The sequence below is a fragment of the Schistocerca serialis genome, chromosome 8, assembly GCF_023864345.2.
Source record: "Schistocerca serialis cubense isolate TAMUIC-IGC-003099 chromosome 8, iqSchSeri2.2, whole genome shotgun sequence".
NCBI classification, from domain to species: domain Eukaryota; kingdom Metazoa; phylum Arthropoda; class Insecta; order Orthoptera; family Acrididae; genus Schistocerca; species Schistocerca serialis.
Window position 1 is genome coordinate 72120885 of NC_064645.1, and position 25213 is coordinate 72146097.

At 45.4% G+C, this 25213-nt stretch overlaps 1 protein-coding gene across 1 annotated transcript in view; it reads right to left on the reverse strand.

Moving 5' to 3' along the window:
* Positions 1-25213, reverse strand: part of LOC126416693 (uncharacterized) — a 1289338-nt gene that overhangs the window by 763673 nt on the left and 500452 nt on the right. Inside the window, exon 2 of the mRNA XM_050084495.1 lies at positions 17544-17752. Within this exon, the coding sequence (XP_049940452.1) occupies positions 17544-17752 (209 nt within the window). The remainder of the gene's footprint in view (positions 1-17543; positions 17753-25213) is intronic.

Here is a 25213-nt window from a genome sequence, read left to right on the forward strand (position 1 = left end):
TTTTCCTGAATTCTTCTCTGTCGTTGGTTTCCGGCATATTGGTCGGTGCATATTTGTTCCGCCAATTTTCCTTCCCTTCGACCTTGATTCACAATTCCAACCAGTCCTTCCGAAGTTCAACAACCCACTTGGTTCCTGTGTTTCCCCTTGTCCTCCAGCCGGCCGTGGTAGCCGAGCGGTTCTAGGCGCATCAATCTGGAACCGCGTGACCGCTACGGTCGCAGGTTCGAATCCTGCCTCGGACATGGATGTGTGTGATGTCCTTAGGTTAGTTAGGTTTAAGTAGTTCTATGTTCTAGGGGACTAATGACCTCAGAAGTTAAGTCCCATAGTGCTCAGAGCCATTTGACCCATGTCCTCCCTGTTGTTTCCCACACTCTCTTGTCATTCTGTCCATACTCATCCTAGCTATATGTCCAGCAAACCTTTCCATTATGAGTCTGATTTCTTCAGATATTGTTCTCATGTTTCGGTACAACTCTTCCCTAAGTCTTCGCATCCACCTCTTTTGGGACCTAGTACTTTTCTCAGTATTTTTCTCTCTTCTTTCTCCAGCTGCTCTGCCCGATTTCTTCCTAGTGTCATCGTCTCAAAAGCATATAATACCGCATTGGTCACTGTTGCCTTGTAGTGGCTTATCTTTGCCTCTGTGGATATATTCTTTTTATTGTATATCTCTCTTGTCGTACAGAAGGCTGACCTCATCTTCTTTATCCTCTCTGTTATTCCCTCCTTGCTCCTGTTTCTTCCAGTTATAAATTCTCCCAGGTTTTTAAAATTTGTCCACCATTTGCGCAGTGCCTTCCGGTGTTTCCAGTTGGCAGTGGTATTTAATGACTTTCGCTTGTTATAGGCGATCCTCAGTCCCACCTTTCTGGCTACCTTACTTAAGTTGTCGAGTTGTGTCTTTGTGTCTTCTTCCGTCTCACTTACTATTACTATGTCGTCGGCAAAGGCGCGGTAGTCCACTTGAACACTGTTGTCCTTTTTGTCCCCCACATGGGTCTTTCGTATTCCCATTTCCTCGTTTATTGCTCTCCTCTGCCTGATCACTACGTGTAGTGCTATAATGAACAACAATGGTGACAATCCATCTCCCTGTTAACCACCAGTCTTGATCTCATCCTTCCTTTTGTGTCTGTCATAATTTCTTTTATAAGTTCTTGTGTAGTTCCATCCAGTCCTCTGTGCTTCAGGATCCTAACAAGCGTCTATCTGTCGATGGAGTGATATGGCTTTCTGAAGTCCACGAAGGTTATTACTACTTTTTGTTTCTTAAGGCCTTATGTTCGACCAGTTGCTTCAGGATAATTATCTGTTCTATATAACCTCTTCCCTTCCTGAATCCCGCTTGGTAGTCGCCAACTGTATTTTCTACCTGTTGTTCTACTCTCTCGAGCATTAGTTTTGAGAGCATCTTGTATCCGACTTCTAGTAGCGATATTCCTCTGGAGTTGTTTGCATCTCTCTTGCCCCCTTCTTATGTGTTGGTACTACAATTGCATTCTTCCGTCCTTCTGGCCACTTCTTTGTTCTCCAGATCTGGTGGATTATGTTGGTCATGTTGTGTATTGATTTGTTGCCTCCCTACTTTATCATCTCGGCTGCAATACCATCTTCTCTACATGCTTTATTATTCTTTAAATCGCTTATGGCATGTACGACTTCATCAGTGGTTGGAGGGCGTGGCTCTCTCTCTCTTCTGTGTCAGTCCCCAGTTCCAGCTCGTCTTCAGGTGGTTCACAGTTCAGCAGGTCGTGGAAGTACTCTGCAAAAATCCGACAGTTCTCCTTCGCACTAACAGCCAGCTCCCCTTTCTTATCTCTTATAAACAGTGGTCTACCCTTGTATCCAATCAAACTCTTTTTGAATTTCCTAAAATAGTGTCCGCTGTTGTTTTACCTGAAGTTAGTCTCAATCTCGTCCAGTTCCTGCTTCATCTTCTGTCTTCTGGTCCATCTTACTGTTCGAGCCGCTTCCTTTCTTGCTCCTAAGAAAACTTTCCATTTTTCCAGGTCCTTCTTGCTGCTCCAGTCTCTCCAGGCCTCCCTGCGAGTCTCTACCGCTTCCTCACATTCCTTGTTCCACCACCAGTGCTTCCGTTTCTTTTCTTCCTTTCCCCATAGTTCAGCATGTTTCGCCATATTTCGCTTCATGTCATCCATTCATTGAATGATTCAATTCCTTCCTCATATCTGGATCGATTGTGTCTTAATTTGTCTCTGTCTACCTTTATGTTTTCTGTATTTCGGTATTCTCGGTACACTCTTGACTTTGTGGATCTCAAAATATTGAATTTCCTAACTATTTTCTAAATTGAGAGTCCCATGCGTCTAGCTCCAACTATCACTCCGCTTTCAAAGTCTGTTAATTCCCGTGGCGCAGCCATAATCACGTCGGAAAACTTTTCACATGAATCACCGAAGTACAAATGACAGCTCCGCCAATGTATTGCCCCTTTATACCTTGAATCTGCGATACTACTGCCATCAGTATATGTCCCACGACTTTTGTCACATCAGTGTATTCACCTACTACAGATTTCGTACACTTCATCATTGTGTTGTGGTGTCGTATTCAGTCCACAGACTGGATTGACGCACCTCTCCATGCTGCTCTGTCTTCCAAAAGTCTCTTCAACTCTGGATATCTATTTCTACGTCATCCATTTCTGTCTGATGACTATACTAAAGCCTTTGTTTCCGTCTACAATAACCCCCACCTCCTCTCCAAATCATTCTGACGATTCCCTGATGTCTCATGATGTGTCCTATCAATTGCTCCCTTCGTTGAGCCAAATTGTGCCACAAATTTCTTTCTGTCATTTCGGATTCGGCACCTCCCCATTAGCATTTCATTCTCTCCTCGTCTGAAGAGCTCATCTTTCACGTTCCACTTTTGTACAAATATACACTCCATAACTTCACAAAGCACTTAACAACAAATTAAAATTCGGTGTTAGCAAAATTCTCTTTTACAGAACGCTTTTCTTGCTCTAGCGAGTCTCTACTTAGGCCGTAGTTAGATATGTTTCTGCACAAATAGCAAAGGTCTTCTAATCCTATCAGTATGACTTGATTCACTTCGACTACCATTGTTTTGTTCATCTTCACTTTACAGCCAGTTTTCTGGATGCTATCCGTTATGCTGGTCTGTTCTTCCCAGTAATTTGCCGTCTCTGACAGAATTATATGTCATCAGCTACCCTCAAATTTATCATTTCTTATACTTGAACTATAATTCCATTTTCAATTATCTCCTGGGTTTCATTTACTGTTTGCTGAATGTACACACTGAATACCATCAGTGAAAGACTATATACGAGGCGTATTTTTGAAGTAAGTACCGTTTTGAAATTAAAAATGACGTGCTAAGATATCTTAATAATTTTATTTTTACACGAAAGCCTGTACCTTAAGCTACGCACTGACGCGATTACAGTCTGATTATTTCTTGTTTACGTTGTATACTGAGTGTTTAAGATGCCACCGATGGACTGTGAAGTACGGGCTGTTATAAGATTTCTTAGTGCTAAACGCGCAAAGCGATCGATATTCATCGTGACATCTGTGCAGTTTACGGAGAAAACGTTATGAGTGATGGAATGGTAAGAAAGTGGGGGAGAACATTTAATGATGGCCGCACAAATGTGCATCATGAACAACGGAGTGGGCGACCATCAGTCGTTAATGAAAGTTTGGTGCAGGAAGTGGGCAATAAGCTGAGAGAAAACAGACGCTTTACGATTTCCTCCTTGCGGGATGACTTTCCTAATGTTTCTCGTAGTGTTTTGCATGGCATTGTGACCGAGCACTTGAATTACCGAAAATTGTGCGCACGTTGGGTACCAAAAATGTTGACGGATGTGCGCAAAAGCAAACGTTTAGACAGTGCATTGACTTTCCTTGAGCGGTACCACAACGACGGTGATGATTTCTTAAGCCAAATGCTTACGGGCGATGAAACATGGGTGGCCTACGTCACACCTGAATCAAAGCAACAGTCCATGCATGTTGAGAAAGGGCATCGTCTTGCTGCAAGACAACGCCCGTCCGCATGTGGCTTATCGGACCAGAGATCTCATCACGTCTTTTCGATGCGAAACTCAAGATCATCCTTCGTACAGCACCGAGCTTGCGTCCAGTGACTACCATCTGTTCCTGCACTTGAAGAATCTCCTATGCGGTCAGCGTCTTCAAGACGATGACGAAGTCAAAGCAGTGGTGATGCAGTGGTCAACAAGTCATGCGGCAGACTTCTATGAGGAGCGTATTCAAAAACTGGTACAACGTTATGACAAGTGTCTCAATATTGACGTAAATTATGCAGAAAAGGTACAGGCTTTCATGTAAAAATAAAATTATTGAGATATCTTAGCACGTCTTTTGTTTTAATTTAAAAACGGTACTTACTTAAGAAGCACGCCTCGTAAAACTTTTTGTCCTCCTAAGCTACCGCTTCCTACTCATGCCCTTCGATTCTTCGAGTTGCCGTCTGGTTTCTGCACAACTTGTAAGCAAGATTTCGCTCCCTGTATTGTACCTTCCTACCACCAGAATTCCAAAGTATTCCAGTGCATAGCTTTCCTTATGCCTACAAATGCTATAAATGTAGGCTCACATTCTTTCAGCAACCCTTTAAGATAGGGTCCATACGGTCTCGCGTGTTCCTACATTTCTCCGAAACCCAAAGCGATGTTACCCGAGGACGCCTTCTTCCATTCTTATGCAGACAGTTCGTTTCAGTACTTCGCAACCATAACTTATTAAGCTGAAGGTAATTTTCAGACCTGTCGACACCTGGCTTCTTTGAGATAGGAATTATTCCAATATTGCTTACGTCGGATTTTATTTCCCTGCCTAATATGTCTTGCTTAGGGTAGATGCGGGACTGCGGATACACCATCGTTTTCTCACACCTCAGTGGGTCAGCGCTGCAGTCAGTGGGAAAGAGTACTGCAGCATAGCGGACGGTGCCACAAGCACGGTTCAGAGGCGGCGAGTTCTTTAAACGGTGGTCTTACTGTGACATTAAAAAATAATTTCTCTTGAATTTTGACGTCAGTTTTGCTTTTTGCTTAAACAGAGGTAAGCGTACGAATATTTTTAAAGGTAATAATTACAATGTAGGTAATTACGAGGGCTATCCAAAAAGTAAATTACGTTTTGGAATTAAAAATAAATAAATTATTAGAAATTCTTTTTATTATATACAGATGAAAGCCACACCTAAATACTACTTTTCTACATAGTTGCCATTTAAATTAAGGCACTTATCGTAGCGATGGACGAGCTTGGAAATTCCTTCGTCGTAAAATTCGGTCGCCTGCGCCTTCAACCACGTGGTTACCAAGTCTTGAAGCTGTGCGTCGTCGTCAAAACGATACATAGCCAACCACTTCTTCATTGCTCGGAATAAGTGGAAGTCGCTCGGTGCCAGGTCGGGACTGTACGGCGGATGAGGAAACAATCCCCACTCAAAAGATTCGAGAACTTCACGAGTGGCATTTGCCGTGTGTGGGCCCGGGTGTTGTCGTGGATCAGCAAGATCTTTGAGCCTAACTTTCCCCTGCGCTTGTTTTGTATTGCTCTTCTGAGGTTATGCAGAGTTTGGCAATACCTTTGAGAGTTAATTGTAGTGCCTCTTTCCAGGAAATTTACAAAAATTATACCTTTTCTGTCCCAAAAGACAGTCGCCATCACCTTCCTTGCCGACATTGTCTGCATGCATTTCTTGGGTTTTTGAGAGGAATTTGTGTGCCCCCACTGCATTGACTGCAATTTTGTCTCGCAGTTCACATGCTTAACCCATGTTTCGTCACCAGTAACGATGCAATCGAGTAATGAGTTGCCATCTTTCTCGTAAGCGTCCAAAAACGTTAACGCTGCAGCCATTCGCTGAGTTTTGTGAATCTCTGTCAAGTTATTTGGTATCCATCTTGCACAAAACTTGTAGTATCCAAGCTTTTCGGTAATGATTTCGTGCAAACAAACTTCGTGAAATTTGTGGAAAACTCATAGAGAGTTCCGTTATTGTGAAATTACGGTTTTCATGGATCGCGGCATCGACTTTTTCGACAAGTTCGGCAGTCACTATGCTGGGTCTTCCACTTCGCTCTTCGTCCTGAACGTTATTTCGGCCATTTTTAAATTTTATGACCCATTGAACCACTCCACCTTCAGTGATTATGTTGTCCCCATACACTTCACAAAGCTGCCGATAGATTTCTATCGGTGTACAGTTTTTGCAGTCATAAGCCTTATTACAGCACGCACTTCACACTTCGCGGCATTTTGAATTAACGCTGACATTTCAAACTGCCACACTAACTCAACGGAGTACAGCACGAACCTCTCACTAGCACGGCAGGATGCCGACTGAGCGGCGGAATGCCATGACACCAAGATGGCCGCGCAGGCCCCGGCCCTAACGGACACAAACGAAAACGTAATGTACTTTGTGGATAGCCCTCGTATTACGTTTTCTAGTGAACTTTTTATCATATGTTTTGTAACTTTTCGAAAGTTAGCACAGCCATTAAATAATGGTCTTCTTCGTGATGTCTGAGTGGGGTAATTTCTTCAGATTACGTGGGGCAATCTTTACAGACTGTCAATATCCACCCTGCTCTAAACTTCAGAAAGAAGTTGTTTACCCTTATGTAAGTAAGGTCTTCAGTCTAGTTGCAGATAGCGAGGACAACAAAAAGAAATGAAAGGATGTTAAATGAGCAAAAGAAACTCTAAAAAAGGCATTAAATTTAGTGAAGTTAGGAAGATCTCTGAACAGCGCACGAAATTAAGCTGAACGTATAAAAAATTACACTTTCAGATCGATTAAAATCAAATTCAGTGAATAAACTTTCCTTGGAGAGATCTATTTTTATTCTTAAAAAACGACAACAGTTAGTCAGCCATGCGACAACATTGTCACAGTTGCTCCCTGGCATTTCCCACGTTCAGATAACACAATTTGTGTGTGTGCTTACCGAGAGACTAGGCTTTGAGCACAATTTCAATAAAATTAACAAAAACTGAAGGGAAAGACTGGGTTTCAGGTTTTCAAAAGAGAAATCCGAAATTATGCTCAAGGAAACCAGCAGCCACAAGTAGCAACAGAGTTCTAGGTTTCAGTGAAACTGAGGTTTTCTTTTTTTCAACTTGAACATGATTTTCGAAAAACATGCTGTGCTCGTTTTTTGATACATGTTAAGATAACAAAATGTGTTACTTTCTTAGAATATTAATTTTATTCTGTCTGTGTTTCATACTGTTGGTATTACCCTGTACGTGTGTCGTTAGTAAGAGCAATGAACACAGGTTGCAGTTTTGAGAAAATGTTTGTACAGTGCCGAAGGTACGCGACAAACTTTCGAAATTCCTGGTAGAACTATGCGTCTAAAATCCCAGAGTCACACTGGATGTCATGAATTGTTACGTGAAAGTGACGGATTCCAAAACCAAATGGGAAATCTATTATGGCGTCGATACTGCCCTAGTTTTCCCTACAGTGCGGAATAATTGTGCTTAGCTGGCCCTTCCAAGCATCTCAATAATTCCAAGGGAATCTCGTTTACTCCAGGGCACGTATCTCATCTTCGGTCTTTCAGAGCTGCGTCAAGTATTTCTCCTAATATCGAATCTCCCATTGCATACCGATTGAGTTCCTCCTCTCTTTCTGTAATTTTGTCTTCTTTCCCTTACATGAACCCTGTGTTTTTTTCCGTACACCATTAAGCTTCGCCTTCTTTGTTTACAGGAGCTTAAAAAAATGGTTCAAATGACTCTAAGCACTATGGGACTTAACTGCTGAGGTCATCAGTCCCCTAGAACTTAGAACTACTTAAACCTAACTAACCTAAGGACATCACACACATCCATGCCCGAGGCAGGATTCGAACCTGCGACCGTAGCGGTCGCGCGGTTCCAGACTGTAGCGCCTAGAACCGCTCGGCCGCACTGGCCGGCTTACAGGAGCTTACAATTCGATGCCTTCAGATTCGTAAAGGTGCCTGTAATTTCTCCAAAGGTCACCGCAATTCTCCTAAATTTAAAGTGAAAAGTGGAACCAGTGAAGGAGACTGCATATCACCAAAACTATTCTCAGTTGTCCTGGGGGATGTTTTCAGATCCTTAAAGCGATAAAATGCTGAAACAGTACGTCTCAACTGAAAACATCTGAATCACTTTTCATCTGTTCGTGCCAGTCTACCATTTTTCTCCATTGAAGAGGACCTTCGAGATACAATGGCAGAAGAAAATTCAGGTTTCTTAAACCTTAGTGTCGTACATATAGCTGTGAAGACACAAGGGTGTCTCCAGTAAAGCACCCAAATCTTCACTTTGCACATTCCATTGTGTGTGATACAAAATATTCCCTGCTAACTGACTATCAGCATAACTGAAAAAAATACATTAACAGTAAATGGAATAGTTGTGGAGTTTTCGGCGTGTTCAGAGGATTTACCGGTTTATTATGTGGTCCAGAAGCAACGAAAAGCGAAAATTAAATTATCTGAGAAGAACTGCGGGGCGAATTTTCAGTTTACAAAAAAGTATTTAAGACAATATCAGAGCACCATGCACGAGTCTGCACAAAAGCGAGGAATCAACAAAAAGAAAAAAAAACAGGAAGAATATGCAGAAACTCTTGTCGTAGGGAAATGAGTCAAAGAGAGATTAAATTTATATGTTTAACTGCAGGTAAAACATAATGTACGGGAAAAAATTAACATTTGGGAGCAACAAGTTAGGATATGGAGACGACACAACAAGTATAGTAGTACGAAAAGAAAGTGGAAATGCTGGCTTAGGTCTTAATTTGAAGAAAATATTCTGAAATTAGAAATGAAGACAAACGTAGTGAATTACGGAGAAATGTTAGAGCATGCCAATAAATATATGTTTTTAGAATCTACGGTAGCAAAAAACAGCTGGAGCCGTGAGGAAATAAGAAGGACGGTCCCATTGGGAAAGTACGCTATAATTAAATTAAGCAAGATGAGAAAGGGGAGGAATTTATCAGTACTGACCAAAATACAAATGTCTGAAACTCGCGGGCCGTTGTAGCGGAGCGGTTCTAGGCGCTTCAGTCTGGAACCGTGCGACCGCTACGGCCGCAGGTTCGAATCCTGCCTCGGGAATGGATGTGTGTGATGTTCTTAGGTTAGTTAGGTTTAACTATTTCTAAGTTCTCGGGGACTGATGACCTCAGAAGTTAAGTCCCATAGTGCTCAGAGCCATTTTTTTTCTGAAACTCTCATCTGTCCCATACTGTTGTACACTTGAGTACGAAAAAAGTGGATCGAAAGTTGATTAATTTAAATGTGAGTTTTTTTTAGAAGGATCCTCATGACCTCATGGACAGGAAGAGGAAAAAGAAACAATCTTGGAAAAATTAAAATGAAAAAGGTTACTTTGGGCATATCGTGAGAGCAGAAGACTAAAAAAAAGCACTAATGGTCGGAAGAAAAGTAACTCGAAAACGCAGAGGAATAGAAAAAACCTAAGAAAGCACGTGTGGCGCCGGAATAAATAAGGACCAAAACAACATTCTTTAGTTATATTTTGACTAAAGTTCAGTCTTGATCACGTCATGTATGTTTTAATGATACAGGTGACCGGTTTCGGTTCTTTCTACAAAACCATCATCAGACCCTGGCTCCTTTAGGATGGTAGGCGGAGCTCTCCTCGCTGCTACGCAGTCAACTGATCAGCAGCGAGGAGAGCTCCGCCTACCATCCTAAAGGAGCCAGGGTCTGATGATGGTTTTGTAGAAAGAACCGAAACCGGTCACCTGTATCATTAAAACATACATGACGTGATCAAGACTGAACTTTAGTCAAAATATTACAATTTATTGATCACTGCTTTCCAAAAATGTTTACCAAAATTGAACATCCTTTAGTGTATGTAGGGCCATCGTTCATCATCACATCGGAGGCAGGAGACGGCTTGACGGACTGTAGCACAAAAAGACTTGGGTACTTTTTTAAGGAATGAAAATATCTATTGCCATAAAATATACATTTTCGACGACAGACATGCGTTCGTTGATGCCAGTAATTATTCAGACAATCTGGCTGTGTACTATTGAATGGAAAGTAATGCGAAATGTGGCAAAAAAATTAACATTCTCTTAATGAGGATCAAATATGAAACGCTGTATTCTTTTGCTCTGTAACTGACAGACTCAGAAGAATATTGCACAGTGCAAGTGGTTTCTGCTTTCTAATGAGTGCAGAATATGGATTGAGAGTATCGAAGAAACACAAAAGTAGCAGAAATGAGAACAGCGAGAAACTTAACATCAGGATTGATGGACACGAAGTAGATCAAGTTAAAGGATTCTACTACCAAGGCAGCAAAATAACCAATGACGGATGGAGCAAGGAGGGCATCAAAAGCAGACTAGCACTGGCAAAAATGGTATTCCCGGCCAAGAGAAGCCTACTAGTATCAAACAAAGGCCTTAATTTGAGGAAGATAATTCTGAGAATGTGTGTTTGGAGCATAGCATTGTATCGTAGTGACACTTGGACTGTGGGAAAACCGGAACAGAAGAGGATCGAAGAATTTGACAAGTGATGCCACAGAGGAATGTTGAAAATTAGGTGGGCTGATAAGGTAATGAATGAGAAGGTTCTGCTCAGAGGAAAGGAACATGTAGGAAACATTGATAAGGTCAACGGAGAGGATGATAGGGCATTTGTTAAGACATCAGGGAATGACTTCGAGGGTACTAGAAGGAGCTGTAGAGGGCAAAGCTGCAGAGGAAGACAGAGATTGGAATAGATCCATCAAATAAGTGAGGACGTAAGCTGTAAGTACTATTCTGAGACGAAGATATAGGCATAGGAAATGAATTCGTGGGGGGCCGCATCAAATTAGTCAGAAGATGCACGACTAAAAAGAAAAAAAAATAGAAAAATAAAATAGTTTCACCAGTCACTCACATAGCCGCTTCCTTAGGACATGAGGTTCACACTCCATACACGGTTGCACACAATGCACAACGCATGGCACGCACCAGCTGGCAATGTGTATGGAGTGTTCAGACCAGTCAATAGTGTCACATACTAAGCTATATGGTGATGGAAAAGTCACAAGCTTCTGAATGCAACCAAGTACATGTTTCATAACAGGACACACATTCTTTACAACATACACTCAGAATGGTCACCCTGTTCAGTTTATCATATATGAGGTCAGTTTGTGAAGCATATTGACACCGGTGTTAATGTTGTTGATATGTCTGTCTTCTGTTGGGCCGGTGTTTGTTGCTAATTTTTACAGATTTTTTTCTGACGCATGAAGGAAAGTCTAGAGTTATTAGTTCGGGAAAACGCTGGATCCGTAATTCTTTACAGACGTTGGATCACGGTTTGATTCGCTTAAGAAATGAGCAGTTTCACTATATCAGTGGTTTGTGGTCCCGTCCTGCTGCAGCCAAAAATGACAATAATCTGCCAGAAGAAGCGAAATAAACTGTGTAATGATTTCATTGTAATTGTAATATACGACGACCGCGGTACGGTACACCACATTCCGGTTTCCTGGCGTGTAACGCATTTTCGGGAAACACATGTAAATTCTCGGTAGATAAAATTCTTCTCTTTTGTTTATTCACGTATTCTCTTCGATGATTATCAGTGAATAAAACACTGTGGAGATCCACGATTGCCGGCCGTTGCGGCCGAGCGGTTCTAGGCAGTTTAGTCGGGAACCGCGCGACCGTTACGGTCGTAAGTTCGAATACTGCCTCGGGCATGGATGTGTGTGATGTCCTTAAGTTAGTTACGCTTAAGTAGTTCTAAGTCCCATAGTGCTCAGAGCCGTTTGAACCATTTGAGATGCGTGATTCCTTGGATGTCCACAAGTGACCGGAACAGTGTGCAGTACGCTACACTCTTTACCTTTTGTGACATCTTCAGTTCATACACACTACGAACATGATATGCACGTCGATGGTTAGACTCGTAAAACTTTTGAAGGCAAAACCAGCGTCACGTCTCTCGCGTCAGCTTGACCCATTTCCCGCCCTCTTCGTGTCTAACTGATCTGCATTCCCGGAAAAGGATGATTAATGTCGTTACTGCTGTATTGTCTGTCAATCCGGCATATTTAGATTTCACACGAAATCGGTCTACAAAACGTGCATACGAACGACTGGAAAGATACTGGCCGAGACTGAAAACACATTGCTGTAGGGAAATGACATGATTATCACACAATGGACTAGGCAGTACTGCTGATGATATGTGATATGTACACGTTATGTACGCCTCTGTGTTGTCGGTAACACTTGCGCTGCTTATTGCTGTGCCTGATAGAGCAAAAGCAATGTAGCTCCTGTTTAAAGACACTTTTAATTTCAGGTGTACATTGGTTCAATAGCACCGTACAAACAAAACTGTCTTTAGCATGAAATCGTGAAACGTAAAGCAAATTTTTGAGACTGTACAACTGCATCGCCTAGACCGATGTTATCTTCATTGTCCTTAAGCAAAATATGCGTTGATGACCGTAGAATCGTTCTTCAACTAGCCCCAAATGACAGTTCTCTAAATTTTTTCAGTAGTGCTCCTGGAAAAGAACGCCGCCTTCTCTCCAGTGGATCCCATTTGAGCTCCCGAAGCGTCTCCGTAATACTTACGTGTTGTTCGAAACCACCGGCAACAAATCCAGAAACCTGCCTCTGAATTGCTTCGATGTCTTCCTTTAATCCGACCCGGTGCAGATCCCGAAGTCGGTTAACACTACTTAGCAGTGGGTCGCACTACAGTCCTACATGGAGTCTCCTTCACAGATGACACACTCTTTCCTAAATTTCTCCCAAGAAGCCGGAGTCGACCACTCGCCTTCCCTACTACAAACCTTACATTCTCATTCCATTGCAAGGTTCCATCTAGGTACTTAATCGATGTGACAACGTCAATCGGCACACTACTACTGCTGTAGTCGAACATTATGGGTTTGTTTTTCCCACTCGTCTCCATTAACCTACATTTTGCTACATTTAGATTTAGTGCTATTCATAACATCAACTAGAAATTTTGTCTAAGGCATGTTGTATCCCCCTACAGTCACTGTACGACGTCACCTTCGTATACTCCACAGCAAGATCAAAAAACAGCGGCAGACAGGTCATTTGTGTGTACAGAATATACCAGCGGTCCTATCACACTCCTTCGGGGCTGTCGTCTCTGATGAAAACTTGCTGTCGAGGACAACATACTGGGTTCTTTCACTCAAGAAATCCTCGAGTAATTCACATAGCTGGAAGACTATTCCGTATGCTTGTACCTTCGTTAACAGTCGGGAGTGTGGCACCTTTTCAAACGCTTTACGGAAATCCTAAAATGTGGTATCCGCCTGTTGTCCTTCATCCTTGGTTCGCAGGATCTCGTGCAAGAACAAGGCAAGCTGAGATTCAAGCTAGCGGTACTTTCCAAAGCCGTTCTGATTTGTGGACAGAAGCTCTCCGTATCAAGGAAATCAATTACATTGAGACTGAGAATATGTTCAAGGATCCTGGACTCTGTAATTTTGCGGATTCCGTTTCTTCTATTTCACGTATGTAGAAGTCACCTGCACCTGCTCCTAGTCGCTTAGGTCTTTGCGCTAGGCGAGAGATTCGCGATAAATGAAGTTAAGTAAAGGTGTAATGCTGTAAAGTACTCTTTCTAAAATCAAACTTAAATTCCATCAGGAACTGGCGACTTATTTTCTTTCTACTCCATCAATTGTTTCTCGACACCGCCGATGGTTATTGTTTTGTCGTCCTGACGAGAGTCTGTGTGATGGTCAAACAACGCCTCATGTTTATACGATTCTCCTGCATGAACGATTTCTTAAACGCCAAGTTTAATCTCCGCTTAACTTTGATGTCTTCTATATCTCGCGATGCTGCATGATACAAAACTAAAAGAAATCCTTGTTTACAGAGTCTAATGCCAATTATTTCTTCAGGGTGAACATTAACAAAGCCTACAAACTGCTGAGACGGATTCCTGACTGGGAATGGAGAACACAAAGGGACCTATGAACACGTGTTCAGAAATGCATCGTTGCCGCAGTAGATGGGGTTGAGGAATGAAAGTTCTTCTGATCCCGTTCCGTGTGTTCCTTGTGTGATGCACGCAGTGTGGTTGGCACAGCATACCGTAAGCAGCACAGTGGTCCGTTATTTATGCCGCGAACAAGCCGGGAGGGGTTTGTATACGGAAACGGTCAAGAGGCAGCACGGCTATACTAAAACAAGTACCCTCACCCACAGCAACCACATCACACAACATTTCAAGCCCTTTTTGAGCGTTTGTGTGACTGAGGGACCTTCCAGACAGACAACGTGCTGGGAGGCGATGGACTGCGCGTACACCAGATATCAAGGACTGGGTTGTGCCTCTCGACCGTTTCCATCTTCTTGGCCGTAGACAAACTCTATATCGGTTTGTTCCCGAATAGGGCCATTACTAAAATGTCGATATATCGATGTATTTTCCAGAGTATATCGACATATGGCGATATCTTTTCACCGATACATCGATATCGAAATGAGAGTACCGAACGCTGTTATTTTTATTTTCTTTTTCGTTTTTTTGCAATGCTCGGTAGGCATTTGAAATAGATCTTTTGAAACAGCAGTAGAACATAATTTTACTTTAACTGTGTGTAGGAGTCTTACTACTTTATGAGCTTTCATCACGTCCTGTCTTTCTCTTTGATTATGTTAAGCACGAACAGGTGGCACAAAAAACAAGACCGACTCCACTAGGTAGCGACGGTGTGAGTGGAATAACAGGATTTCCAATGTGAACAAATAGCACACCAGCCGCATAAGGAAAAAAATCTATTCCTTCACATCACTATCCTTCAAAAACAGTTGTTGAAAATGATGAACAAAAATGTAAATGACAAGACTGGCCTTTGTGATGGGCGCAGCGTGTGAGGGAAAATGCTGACGCAATCAGCGCTCTGCGATTCCAACAAATACTGCATCGTTTAACTTCAGCACCCAATTTTGACACTACAACAGGTACGTCGCTGGCGTTTGCAGAAGTGAAAAAAACAGAGAAGTCGACAAGAAGTGTTCCGGAAAAATTCTATGTGTGTCAAACTGGAAGGGCGTACCAGTCGGACACATCTTGTTGTGCCACTTACAAGCAGCTACCATTCTTAACAAAGTGGTTATCGCCAAGCGTGAACGAGCATCGTCTCTATTCATGCTCTACTTGAGCTAAGCAGGCTGCTAGCTTGTTCGTGAACAGAGTACATCATTAAAAAAAATCAATACTTAAATATACAACTCTAAGACCGGCAGTTTATTTATAATCTGCAGCCGATATTTTTATAGGCCGCTACGTCGATATCTTTTCCGTCGCTATATCGATACTTTTTACGACATATGGAAGGCCGTTAATGTTTCTTAAAAATATCGAAGTATCCGATTTCCTATACTTTATAAAAATATCAAGTCCTATTCTAGACATGCCAACGGCCTTTCCGCAATGATAACACAGGTTCCCGCCAGATGACCGAAGTTAAGCGCTGTCGGGCTGGGGTAGCACTTGGATGGCTGGGCACCCAGTCTGCCGAGCGCTGTTGGCAAGCGGAGCGCACTCAACCTATGTGAGGCAAAGTGAGGAACTACTTGACTGAGAAGTAGCGGCTCCCATCTCGGAAACTGACATACGGCCGGGAGAGCGCTGTGCCCAGCACATGCCCCTCCATATCCGCATCCAGTGACGCCTATAGACTCAGGATGACACGGCGGCCTGTCGGTACCGTTGGGCCTATTTTGCCTGTTCCGGAGGAGTTTAGTTTTATTATTCCAGTCATGAATACCGGATCATTCTGCTGCTTACGCTGCACCAATCACGCAGCCTGAAACAGACAAGGAACACACGGGACGTAGTCAGAGGAAATTCCATTCGTCAGCGCCATTTCCGGACACTCGTTGATAGAACCTTTTGTTCTTCCATATCCTCCATTTCCCAACACATGTCCGTCTCTGTAGTTTGTCGGTTTCATTAATGTTCACGCTGTGTTCTAGTCATTTGGAGAGACTGGTAGCCAAAACTACACTACTGGCCATTAAAATTGCTACACCACGAAGATGACGTGCTATAGACGTGAAATTTAGCCAACAGCTATAAAATGCTGTGATATGCACATCATTAACTTTTCAGAGCATTCACACACGGTTGGCGCCGGTGGCAAAAGCTACAACATGCTGACATGAGGAAATTTTACAACCGATTTCTCATACACAAACAGCAGTTGACCGGCTATGCCTGGTGAAACGTTGTCGTGATGCCTCGTCTAAGGAGGAGAAATGCGTACCATCACGTTTACGACTTTGATAAGGGTCGGATTTTAGCCTATCGCGTTAGCAGTTTATCGTATCGAGAAATTGCTGCTCGAGTTGGTCGAGATCCAATGACTGCTAGCAGAATATGGAATCGGTGGGTTCAGGAGGGTAACACGGAACGCCGTGCTGGATCCCAACGGCCTCGTATCACTAGCAGTCGAGATGGCAGGCATCTTATCCGCAAGACTGTAACGGATCGTGCAGCCACGTCTCGATCCCTGAGTCTACAGATGGGGGGACGTTTGCAAGACAACAACCATCTGCACGAACAGTTCGACGACGTTTACAGCAGCATAGACTATCAGCTCGGAGGCCATGGCTGCGGTTACCCTTGGCCCTGCATCACAGAGAGGAGCGCCAGCGATGGTGTACTCAACGACGAACCTGGCTGCCCGAATGGCAAAACGTTATTTCTTCGGATGAATCCAGGTTCTGTGTACAGCATCACTATGGTCGCATCCGTGTTTGGCGACATCACCGTGAACGCAGATTGGAAGCGTGTATTCGTCATCGCCATACTGGCGTATCCCGGCGTGATGCTATGAGGTGCCGATGGTTACACGTCTCGGTCACCTCTTGTTCGCACTGACGCTACTTTGAACAGTGGACATTACATTTCAGATGTGTGACGACCCTTGGCTCTACTCTTCATTCGTTCCCTGCGAAACCCTACATTTCAGCAGGATAATGCACGACCGCATGTTGCAGGTCCTGTACGGGCCTTTCTGGAAACAGAAAATGTACGACTGCTGCCCTGGCCAGCACATTCTCCATATTTCTCACCAACTGAATACGTCTGGTCAATGGTGGCCGAGCAACTGGCTCGTCACAATACGCCAGTCACTATTCTTGATGAACTGTGGTATTGTGTTGAAGCTGTATGGGCAGCTGTACCTGCTGTACCTGTACACGCAATCCAAGCTCTGTTTGACTCAATTCTCAAGCGTATCAACGCCGTTATTACGGTAAGAGGTGGTTGTTCTGGGTACTGATTTCTCAGGATTTATGCACTCAAATTGCGTGAAAATGTAATCACATATTAGTTCTAGTATAATATATTTGTGCAATGAATACCCGTTTATCATCTGCATTTCTTCTTGGTGTAGCAATTTCAATGGGCAGTAGCCTAGAAAGTAAAGAGGTGATAGTGCGTATGCGTGCTGAAGACTCACGTCGACGTCGATGCCGGGGAAGGGGAAGATCTTGCAGACGGGCGTCTCGCTGGGCGAGTAGCGGTAGAACTCGAGCTGGCCGCGGTACCACTTGACGGAGTAGAGCGGCGCGCCCTCCAGGTCGTACTCGCAGAGCAGCGAGGCGGGCTTCCCGCGCTGCACGGCCGCCGGCTCCACGCGCAGGCGCACGTCCTTCAGGCACGCCACCCCTGCAACACCACCACAGCGGCCTCATTGTCACTGTGCGAACGGGAGAAAAACCCTGCTACTGAGGGGGAGCACCCACCACCAGAGGCAAGTGCTCGTGCAGGAGGGCACCAAAACAACTGAAGAGAGGGGAAATGGAGGAATTTTCAAAGTAACGAGGGAAGCAAGAGCGCGTCTCGTCGGCCACAGAACGGGGTCTCGCGCAAAAGTTGGTAGAACACAACGGCACAACAAGTAAAGAGTCGCCGTCAGACTCAGCAACAAATCAGAGACGTCGGCGCATGCACGCCCCCAAGTGTTCCCTTACAGGCCGGCCTGGGTGGCCGAGCCGTTCTAGGCGCTACAGTCTGGTATCGCGCGATCGCTACGGTCGCAGATTCGAATCCTGCCTCGGCCATGGATGTGTGTGAAGTCCTTAGTTTAGTTAGGTTTAAGCAGTTCTAAGTTCTAGGGAACTGACAAAAGTCCCATAGTGTTCAGAGCCATTTGAACTATTTTGTTCCTTTACACTGCCGCTGTCAGAAATATATTTATGTCCGAGATCAATGCCACTCAACCAAGTCTCTATCTAATACTCCAGTTTCTACATTATGTGATCAAAAGTATCCGGACGCCCTCAAAGACATACGTTTTTCATATTAGGTTCACTGTGCTGCCACCTACTGCCAGGTACTCAATATCAGCGGACTCAGTTGTCATTAGACATCGTGAGAGTGCAGGATGGGGCGCTCCGCGGAACTCACGGACTTCGAACATGGTCAGATGATTGGGTGTTACTTGTGTCATATGTCTGTACGCGAAATTTCCACACTCCTAAACCTCCCTAGATCCACGGTTTCCGATGTGATAGTGAAGTGGAAATGTGAAGGGACACATACAGCAAAAAAGCGTACAGGCCGACCTCGTCTGTTGACTGACAGAGACCGCCCCACAGTTGAAGGGGGTCGTCATGTGTAATAGGCAGACATCTATCCAGACCATCACATAGGAATTCCAAACTGCATCATGATCCACTGCAAGTACTATGACAGACGGGAGGTGAGAAAACTTGTATTTCATGGTCGAGATGCTGCTCAGAAGCCACACATTACGCCGGTAAATGCCGAACTACGCCTCGCTTGGTGTAAGGAGTGTAAACATTGGACGACTGAACAGTGGATAAACGTTGCGTGGAGTGACGAATCACGGTACACAATATGGCGATCAAATGGCAGGGCGTGGGCAAGGCGAATGCCCAGTGGACATCATCTGGCAGTGTGTGTAGTGCCAACAGTAAAATTCGGAGGCGGTGGCGTTATGGTGTGGTTGTGTTTTCCATCGAGGGGGCTTGCACACCTTGTTGTTTTCCGTGGCACAATCACAGCACAAGGCTACATTGACGTTTTAAGCACCATCTTGCTTCGCACTGTTGAAGTGCAACTCGAGAAAAGTCATTGTATCTTTCAACACGATCAAGCACCTGTTCATAAGGCATGGCCTGTGGCGGAATGGTTACATGACAATAATATCCGTATAATGGACTGATCTGCACACAGTCCTGACCAGAATCCTATAGCACACCTTTGGGATGTTTTGGAACGCCGACTTCATTCCAAGTCTTACCGACCGGCATGGATACTCCTCCTCAGTGCAGCACTCCAAGAAGAATGGGCTGCCATTCCCCAAGAAACTTTCCAGCACCTGATTGAACGTATGCCTGCGACAGTGGAAACTATCATCAATGCTAAGGGTGGGCCAACACCATATTGAATTCCAGAATTACCGATGGAGGGCGCCAGGAACTTGTCATCTTCAGCCAGGTGTCCGAATACTTTTGATCACACAGTGTATGTAAGCAGCTACTACTTTTAATCTGAACCAAGGAATTATCGCCAAACAGCAGTATGGTTTCAGAAGTTATTTTACTTAGGTGACCAGTTTCGGAATCACATTAATGCTCTCTTTAGGCACCTATGTACTCCATGTATAATCCGATAAATCGATACTTGCATGACTGGAGCCGTCAGTGTGGTGTCACCGCCAGACACCACACTTGCTAGGTGGTAGCTTAAATCGGCCGCGGTCCATTTAGTACATGTCGGACCCGCGTGTCGCCACTGTGTAATCGCAGACCTAGCGCCACCACCAAGGCAGGTCTCGTGATACGAGAGAGCACTCACCCCAGTTGTACGAGAGCCTAGCTACCGCCCAGTTGTACGCGAACCTAGCTATCGCCCAGTTGCACGAGAACCTAGCTACCGCCCAGTTGTACGAGAACCTAGCTACCGCCCAGTTGTACGGACAACATAGCTAGCGATTGCACGTGCTAAGCCTTGCTCTCATTAGCCGAGAGACAGAATAGCCATCAGCCTAAGTTAATGGCTACGAACTAGCAAGGCGCCATTTGTATCAGTGCCTATAGCTTACGAGTATTCAAGAGAGATGTATTCCAAGGACTAATAAAAAGATAAGTAATAAGCATCTACATACTTTTCTTCTTATTCATTTATAAGTTCTCATGTTCCAGACTTCACGCCCGTCTGCTTTAGCCGTGCGTGCACTATCGGCTACAGCGTTAGTCTAGAGTTCATTTTCAGCAATCTCAACTTCACGGTGTCGGCCCAGCTACCGACCGGGCCTTGCGCACGTCGACACAGCGACCGCCGCGTGCTAAGCCAGGTGTGCCGCGCCAGCCCACAAATGCAGTGAAATCATGCCCGCGGTGTGCTACTAGACATTCGCGTGAACATTGCCCGTCACGCCAAGCTATTTGCTTTTTCTGCAATAAGAAAGGACATGTTCAAAGTGTTTGCCAGAAAAAGCTCCGCTCAGACAATCACAATCATTCCAGGCCCTTTGCTTCGCGCCGGAATCGAACCAAGGACACTCGGGCTCGTGGACCTTCGCCTATGGACATTCATGTCGTTCATTCCACTTCGTCCAGTGACACTTTCTCTAACGGTAACTGTGTTCGTCCCACAAAAACTGTGCGTCGACGTCGCCGGAAATCACGTCAATTAGCAAGTGATTCTGTACCAGTGTCTGTTCCAATTGCACAAAACAGTCGCTCTTGTCGTCAGCAGAACAATAAACTTTTTGTGGACTTAGACTTTGAAGGCAAAGTGATACCATTCCAGCTCGATACCGGAGCTGCAGTTTCATTGCTCAATCATGACACGTACAAACAACTGGGCAAACCTCCGTTGCGTTCCGCAAATGTTACGCTAACTACATATTCCGGACAGAAAATTCCTGTGTTAGGACAGTGCAGCCTTCTTGCAACATACAAGGGACAAACAAAACTTGTGTCATTTTACGTTCTTCGTTCTTCTTCTGCAGTGAATTTGTTTGGTCTAGATTTATTTCAGTTGTTTAACATGTCTATTGTAAATCAGGTCCTATCAGTGGATCAGACTGTGCCTACAGACAGTGTTTCTCGGCTGTGTGACGAATTTGCAGACATTTTTGCACCGGGCTTAGGTTGCGCTAAAAACTATGAAGCACATTTAGAACTGAAGGTAAACGCGCAACCGAAATTTTTCAGGGCGCGCAATGTTCCCCACGCATTGCGTGGTGAGGTCGCAAGAACGTTACACGATCTCGAATCACAAGGTGTAATTGAACGTGTGCAAGCTTCTCTCTGGGCCTCACCCTTAGTAATTTTGCCAAAACCTTCCGGAAAATTGAGACTTTGCGTGGACTTCAAGGCCACAGTGAATCCACAGCTAGTGACTGCTACTTTTCCTTTGCCCCGCCCGGAAGATCTTTTTGCTAAACTGTGCCCGGGTAAATATTTTTCAAAGTTGGACCTAGCCGATGCGTACTTGCAAATACCGGTGGACGACGAATCCCAGCGCGTATTGGTGGTTAACACGCATCTTGGATTGTACCGCTTCAAAAGACTGCCATTCGGGTGTGCATCCGCCCCTGCCTTGTTTCAGCAATATTTACAAACTATTTGTGCGTCGGTCCCTACTGCAGCAAACTATCTGGACGATATAGTGATCTCCGGACAGACAGAAGAAGATCATCTTGCGAACTTACGAACATTATTTCAGGTTTTGCGACAAAATGGTCTTCGCTTGAGGAAGGACAAATGTGTGTTTTTTGCTCGTGACTTACCATACCTGGGACATGTCATTAATGCCCAAGGCATACATCCGAGTCCAGAGCACCTCCGTGCCATACAAGAATTGCCTTCCCCTCAAAATGTGAAACAGCTACAGAGTGTGTTGGGTAAAATTAATTATTATCATCGCTTTCTGCGCAATGCCTCTTCTATTTCAGCTCCGCTTCATCGCTTACGCCGTAAAGGTGTTCCGTTTCTCTGGACGACGGAATGCGAACGCGCCTTTCGCCAGTTGAAATCGGCGTTGCTTTCTAATACTTGCCTTACGCCATTCGATCCCCAGAAACCCCTTTTGTTGATGGTAGATGCATCGGATTTCGGGATCGGTGCTGTGCTTGCGCACAAAGTTGGCTCCCATGATCGCCCTATTGCCTTTGCGTCCAAATTGCTCTCGTCTGCGCAAAGAAATTATTCACAGATAGAGAAAGAAGCTTTGGCTCTCGTGTTTGGTGTTACTAAGTTCCATGATTTCTTGTATGGTCGTCACTTTACCATCATCACAGACCACAAACCTTTGACATCGCTTTTTCATCCGACCAAGCCTGTACCTCCGCGTACAGCGCAGAAATTCATTCGCTGGTCTCTTTTCCTCTCGCAGTACCGCTACGATATCTTGTATCGGTCCACTGCTAAGCACGGAAACGCCGATGCGTTGTCCCGTTTGCCTGTTGCTGAGGATAAAGCATTCGATTCTTCCGAACTTGCTTGCATGTTCATTGATTCGGAAACCGATGAAGTGGTCGAATCGTTTCCGATTGATTTTCGTCGTGTCGCTACAGCCACAGCTGCTGACCCTGTCCTTGCTACTGTTTTACGTTTTGTTGCTACGCAATGGCCTTTGTCAAAGTCTCGGATCGAGGATCCGTTGGTTCGCCGATTTTTTGCTCACAAGGAGAGACTTTTTGTTCGACGTGGTGTTTTGTTGTTGCGTTCTGATAATGATCAGTCCAGAGTCGTGGTCCCACGTTCGTTACAGTCCTCTGTCTTACGGCTTCTTCACCAAGGACATTGGGGTATAGTGCGAACGAAACAACTTGCTCGTCAGCACTGTACTTGGTTCGGAATCGATGCTGCGATTACGAATATGTGTTCTTCGTGCCCGGCGTGTGCCGAACAACAGTCCGCACCGCCGCGGAAAGTCTTTGCGTGGCCAAAAGCCACTTCCCCTTGGCAACGCTTGCACATTGATTTTGCTGGTCCATTCTGGAATGCTCGATGGTTGGTTCTGGTCGACGCCTTCAGTAATTTTCCTTTTGTTGTCCGGATGTCTTCCACGACGTCCTCCGCCACCATCCACGCGTTGTCTGCTATCTTTTGCATTGAAGGTCTTCCGCAGACTATTGTTTCCGACAATGGCCCACAATTCATGTCCGCAGAATTTCAGTCATTCTGCCAGGCCAATGGTATTCAACATCTGACATCCGCGCCGTTTTCGCCTCAGTCCAACGGTGCCGCTGAACGATTGGTCCGGACTTTCAAGTCACAGATGTTGAAATTGAAAGAGTCGCATTCTCGGGAGGACGCATTGTTGCTCTTTTTGTCTTCGTATCGCTCTCAGCCCCGAGATGGTCGCTCGCCGGCTGAGTTGCTCCACGGTCGTCCTCATCGCACCTTGATGTCTTTGCTGCATCCGCCGCATCAGGTTCCTGTGCAGCGGCAGACTCCTGCTTTTGCTCCAGGCGACGTTGTATTTTATCGCAACTATCGAGGTTCACGGCGTTGGCTCGCAGGGCGCATTCTTCGCTGCCTCGGCCGCGCGATGTATTTGGTTTTGGGGGCCTCTGGTGAGGTGCGTCGGCATCTCAATCAGCTGCGCCTCTGTCGTCGCTCGGGTTCTGCCGCTCCCCGTCTGCTTTCAGCGACGGTGCCGTCCGGTCAGCGCCCTGGGGACCCATCTACTGGCTCGCCTCATCCCCAGGTGTTACCGACGATGCCTTCCATTTTGCCCGATGGCGACGCGCCGCCGCCGCCGCAGCAGCAGCAGCCGCCGCCGCCGCCGCTTGTTCTCCCGCCGGCGCCGCCCGCATTAGACGCTTCGCTGCAGCCGCCAAGCGCCTCCCAGGGTCACGCGCCGCCGATCGCTTCCCGTGACCAGCTGTCCTCCGCCATGGCACTCCCTTCCGCTCCGGACCACATGACGTCATCGCGCGTCGGCTACCCCGACGCAATGGAGGTTGACCCTTCGGTCCCTCCTGTCTCTTTACGGGCGCATACACCGCATGTTGACGTGCACCCTGGACTAGTTTTGCAGGCGTTTCCTAGCTCCCCTCGGACCGAATGGACGGGTGCGGGTGGCACAGCCTCGCCTGTTGTTAGGCTCCCCACCTCATCGCATACGTCAACATGTGGTCCTCCCCACGGCGGGCGGAAGCCTTATCTCACGACCGTTCGCCGATTTGCGGGGGAGGAATGTGGTGTCACCGCCAGACACCACACTTGCTAGGTGGTAGCTTAAATCGGCCGCAGTCCATTTAGTACATGTCGGACCCGCGTGTCGCCACTGTGTAATCGCAGACCTAGCGCCACCACCAAGGCAGGTCTCGTGATACGAGAGAGCACTCGCCCCAGTTGTACGAGAGCCTAGCTACCGCCCAGTTGTACGCGAACCTAGCTATCGCCCAGTTGCACGAGAACCTAGCTCCCGCCCAGTTGTACGAGAACCTAGCTACCGCCCAGTTGTACGGACAACATAGCTAGCGATTGCACGTGCTAAGCCTTGCTCTCATTAGCCGAGAGACAGAATAGCCATCAGCCTAAGTTAATGGCTACGAACTAGCAAGGCGCCATTTGTATCAGTGCCTATAGCTTACGAGTATTCAAGAGAGATGTATTCCAAGGACTAATAAAAAGATAAGTAATAAGCATCTACATACTTTTCTTCTTATTCATTTATAAGTTCTCATGTTCCAGACTTCACGCCCGTCTGCTTTAGCCGTGCGTGCACTATCGGCTACAGCGTTAGTCTAGAGTTCATTTTCAGCAATCTCAACTTCATGGTGTCGGCCCAGCTACCGACACAACAGTCAGTACCAGGATTCCGTGAGCTGGCATTAACTGTCAAGTCACGAAGTAAACGGTCTCGTGGAATCCAAATGTTGATGGCTTCAGCTCTGAAAATAGCGATGTATCTGACTGTCTACACATGGAGTGCATAGGAGTCTGAAGATGACATTAATGACGTGCCGAAACTAGTCGTCTAAGCAAGATAACTTCTGAAAACATATGGCTGTTTGGCGATTATTCTTTGTTCAATATATGACCATCCGCAGACCTTTATCAGTCATGGATCAACAAAGACTTTTAATCTTAGACAACATTATTGTCATGGCACAGATCCAGCTGAGAGCGAATACGA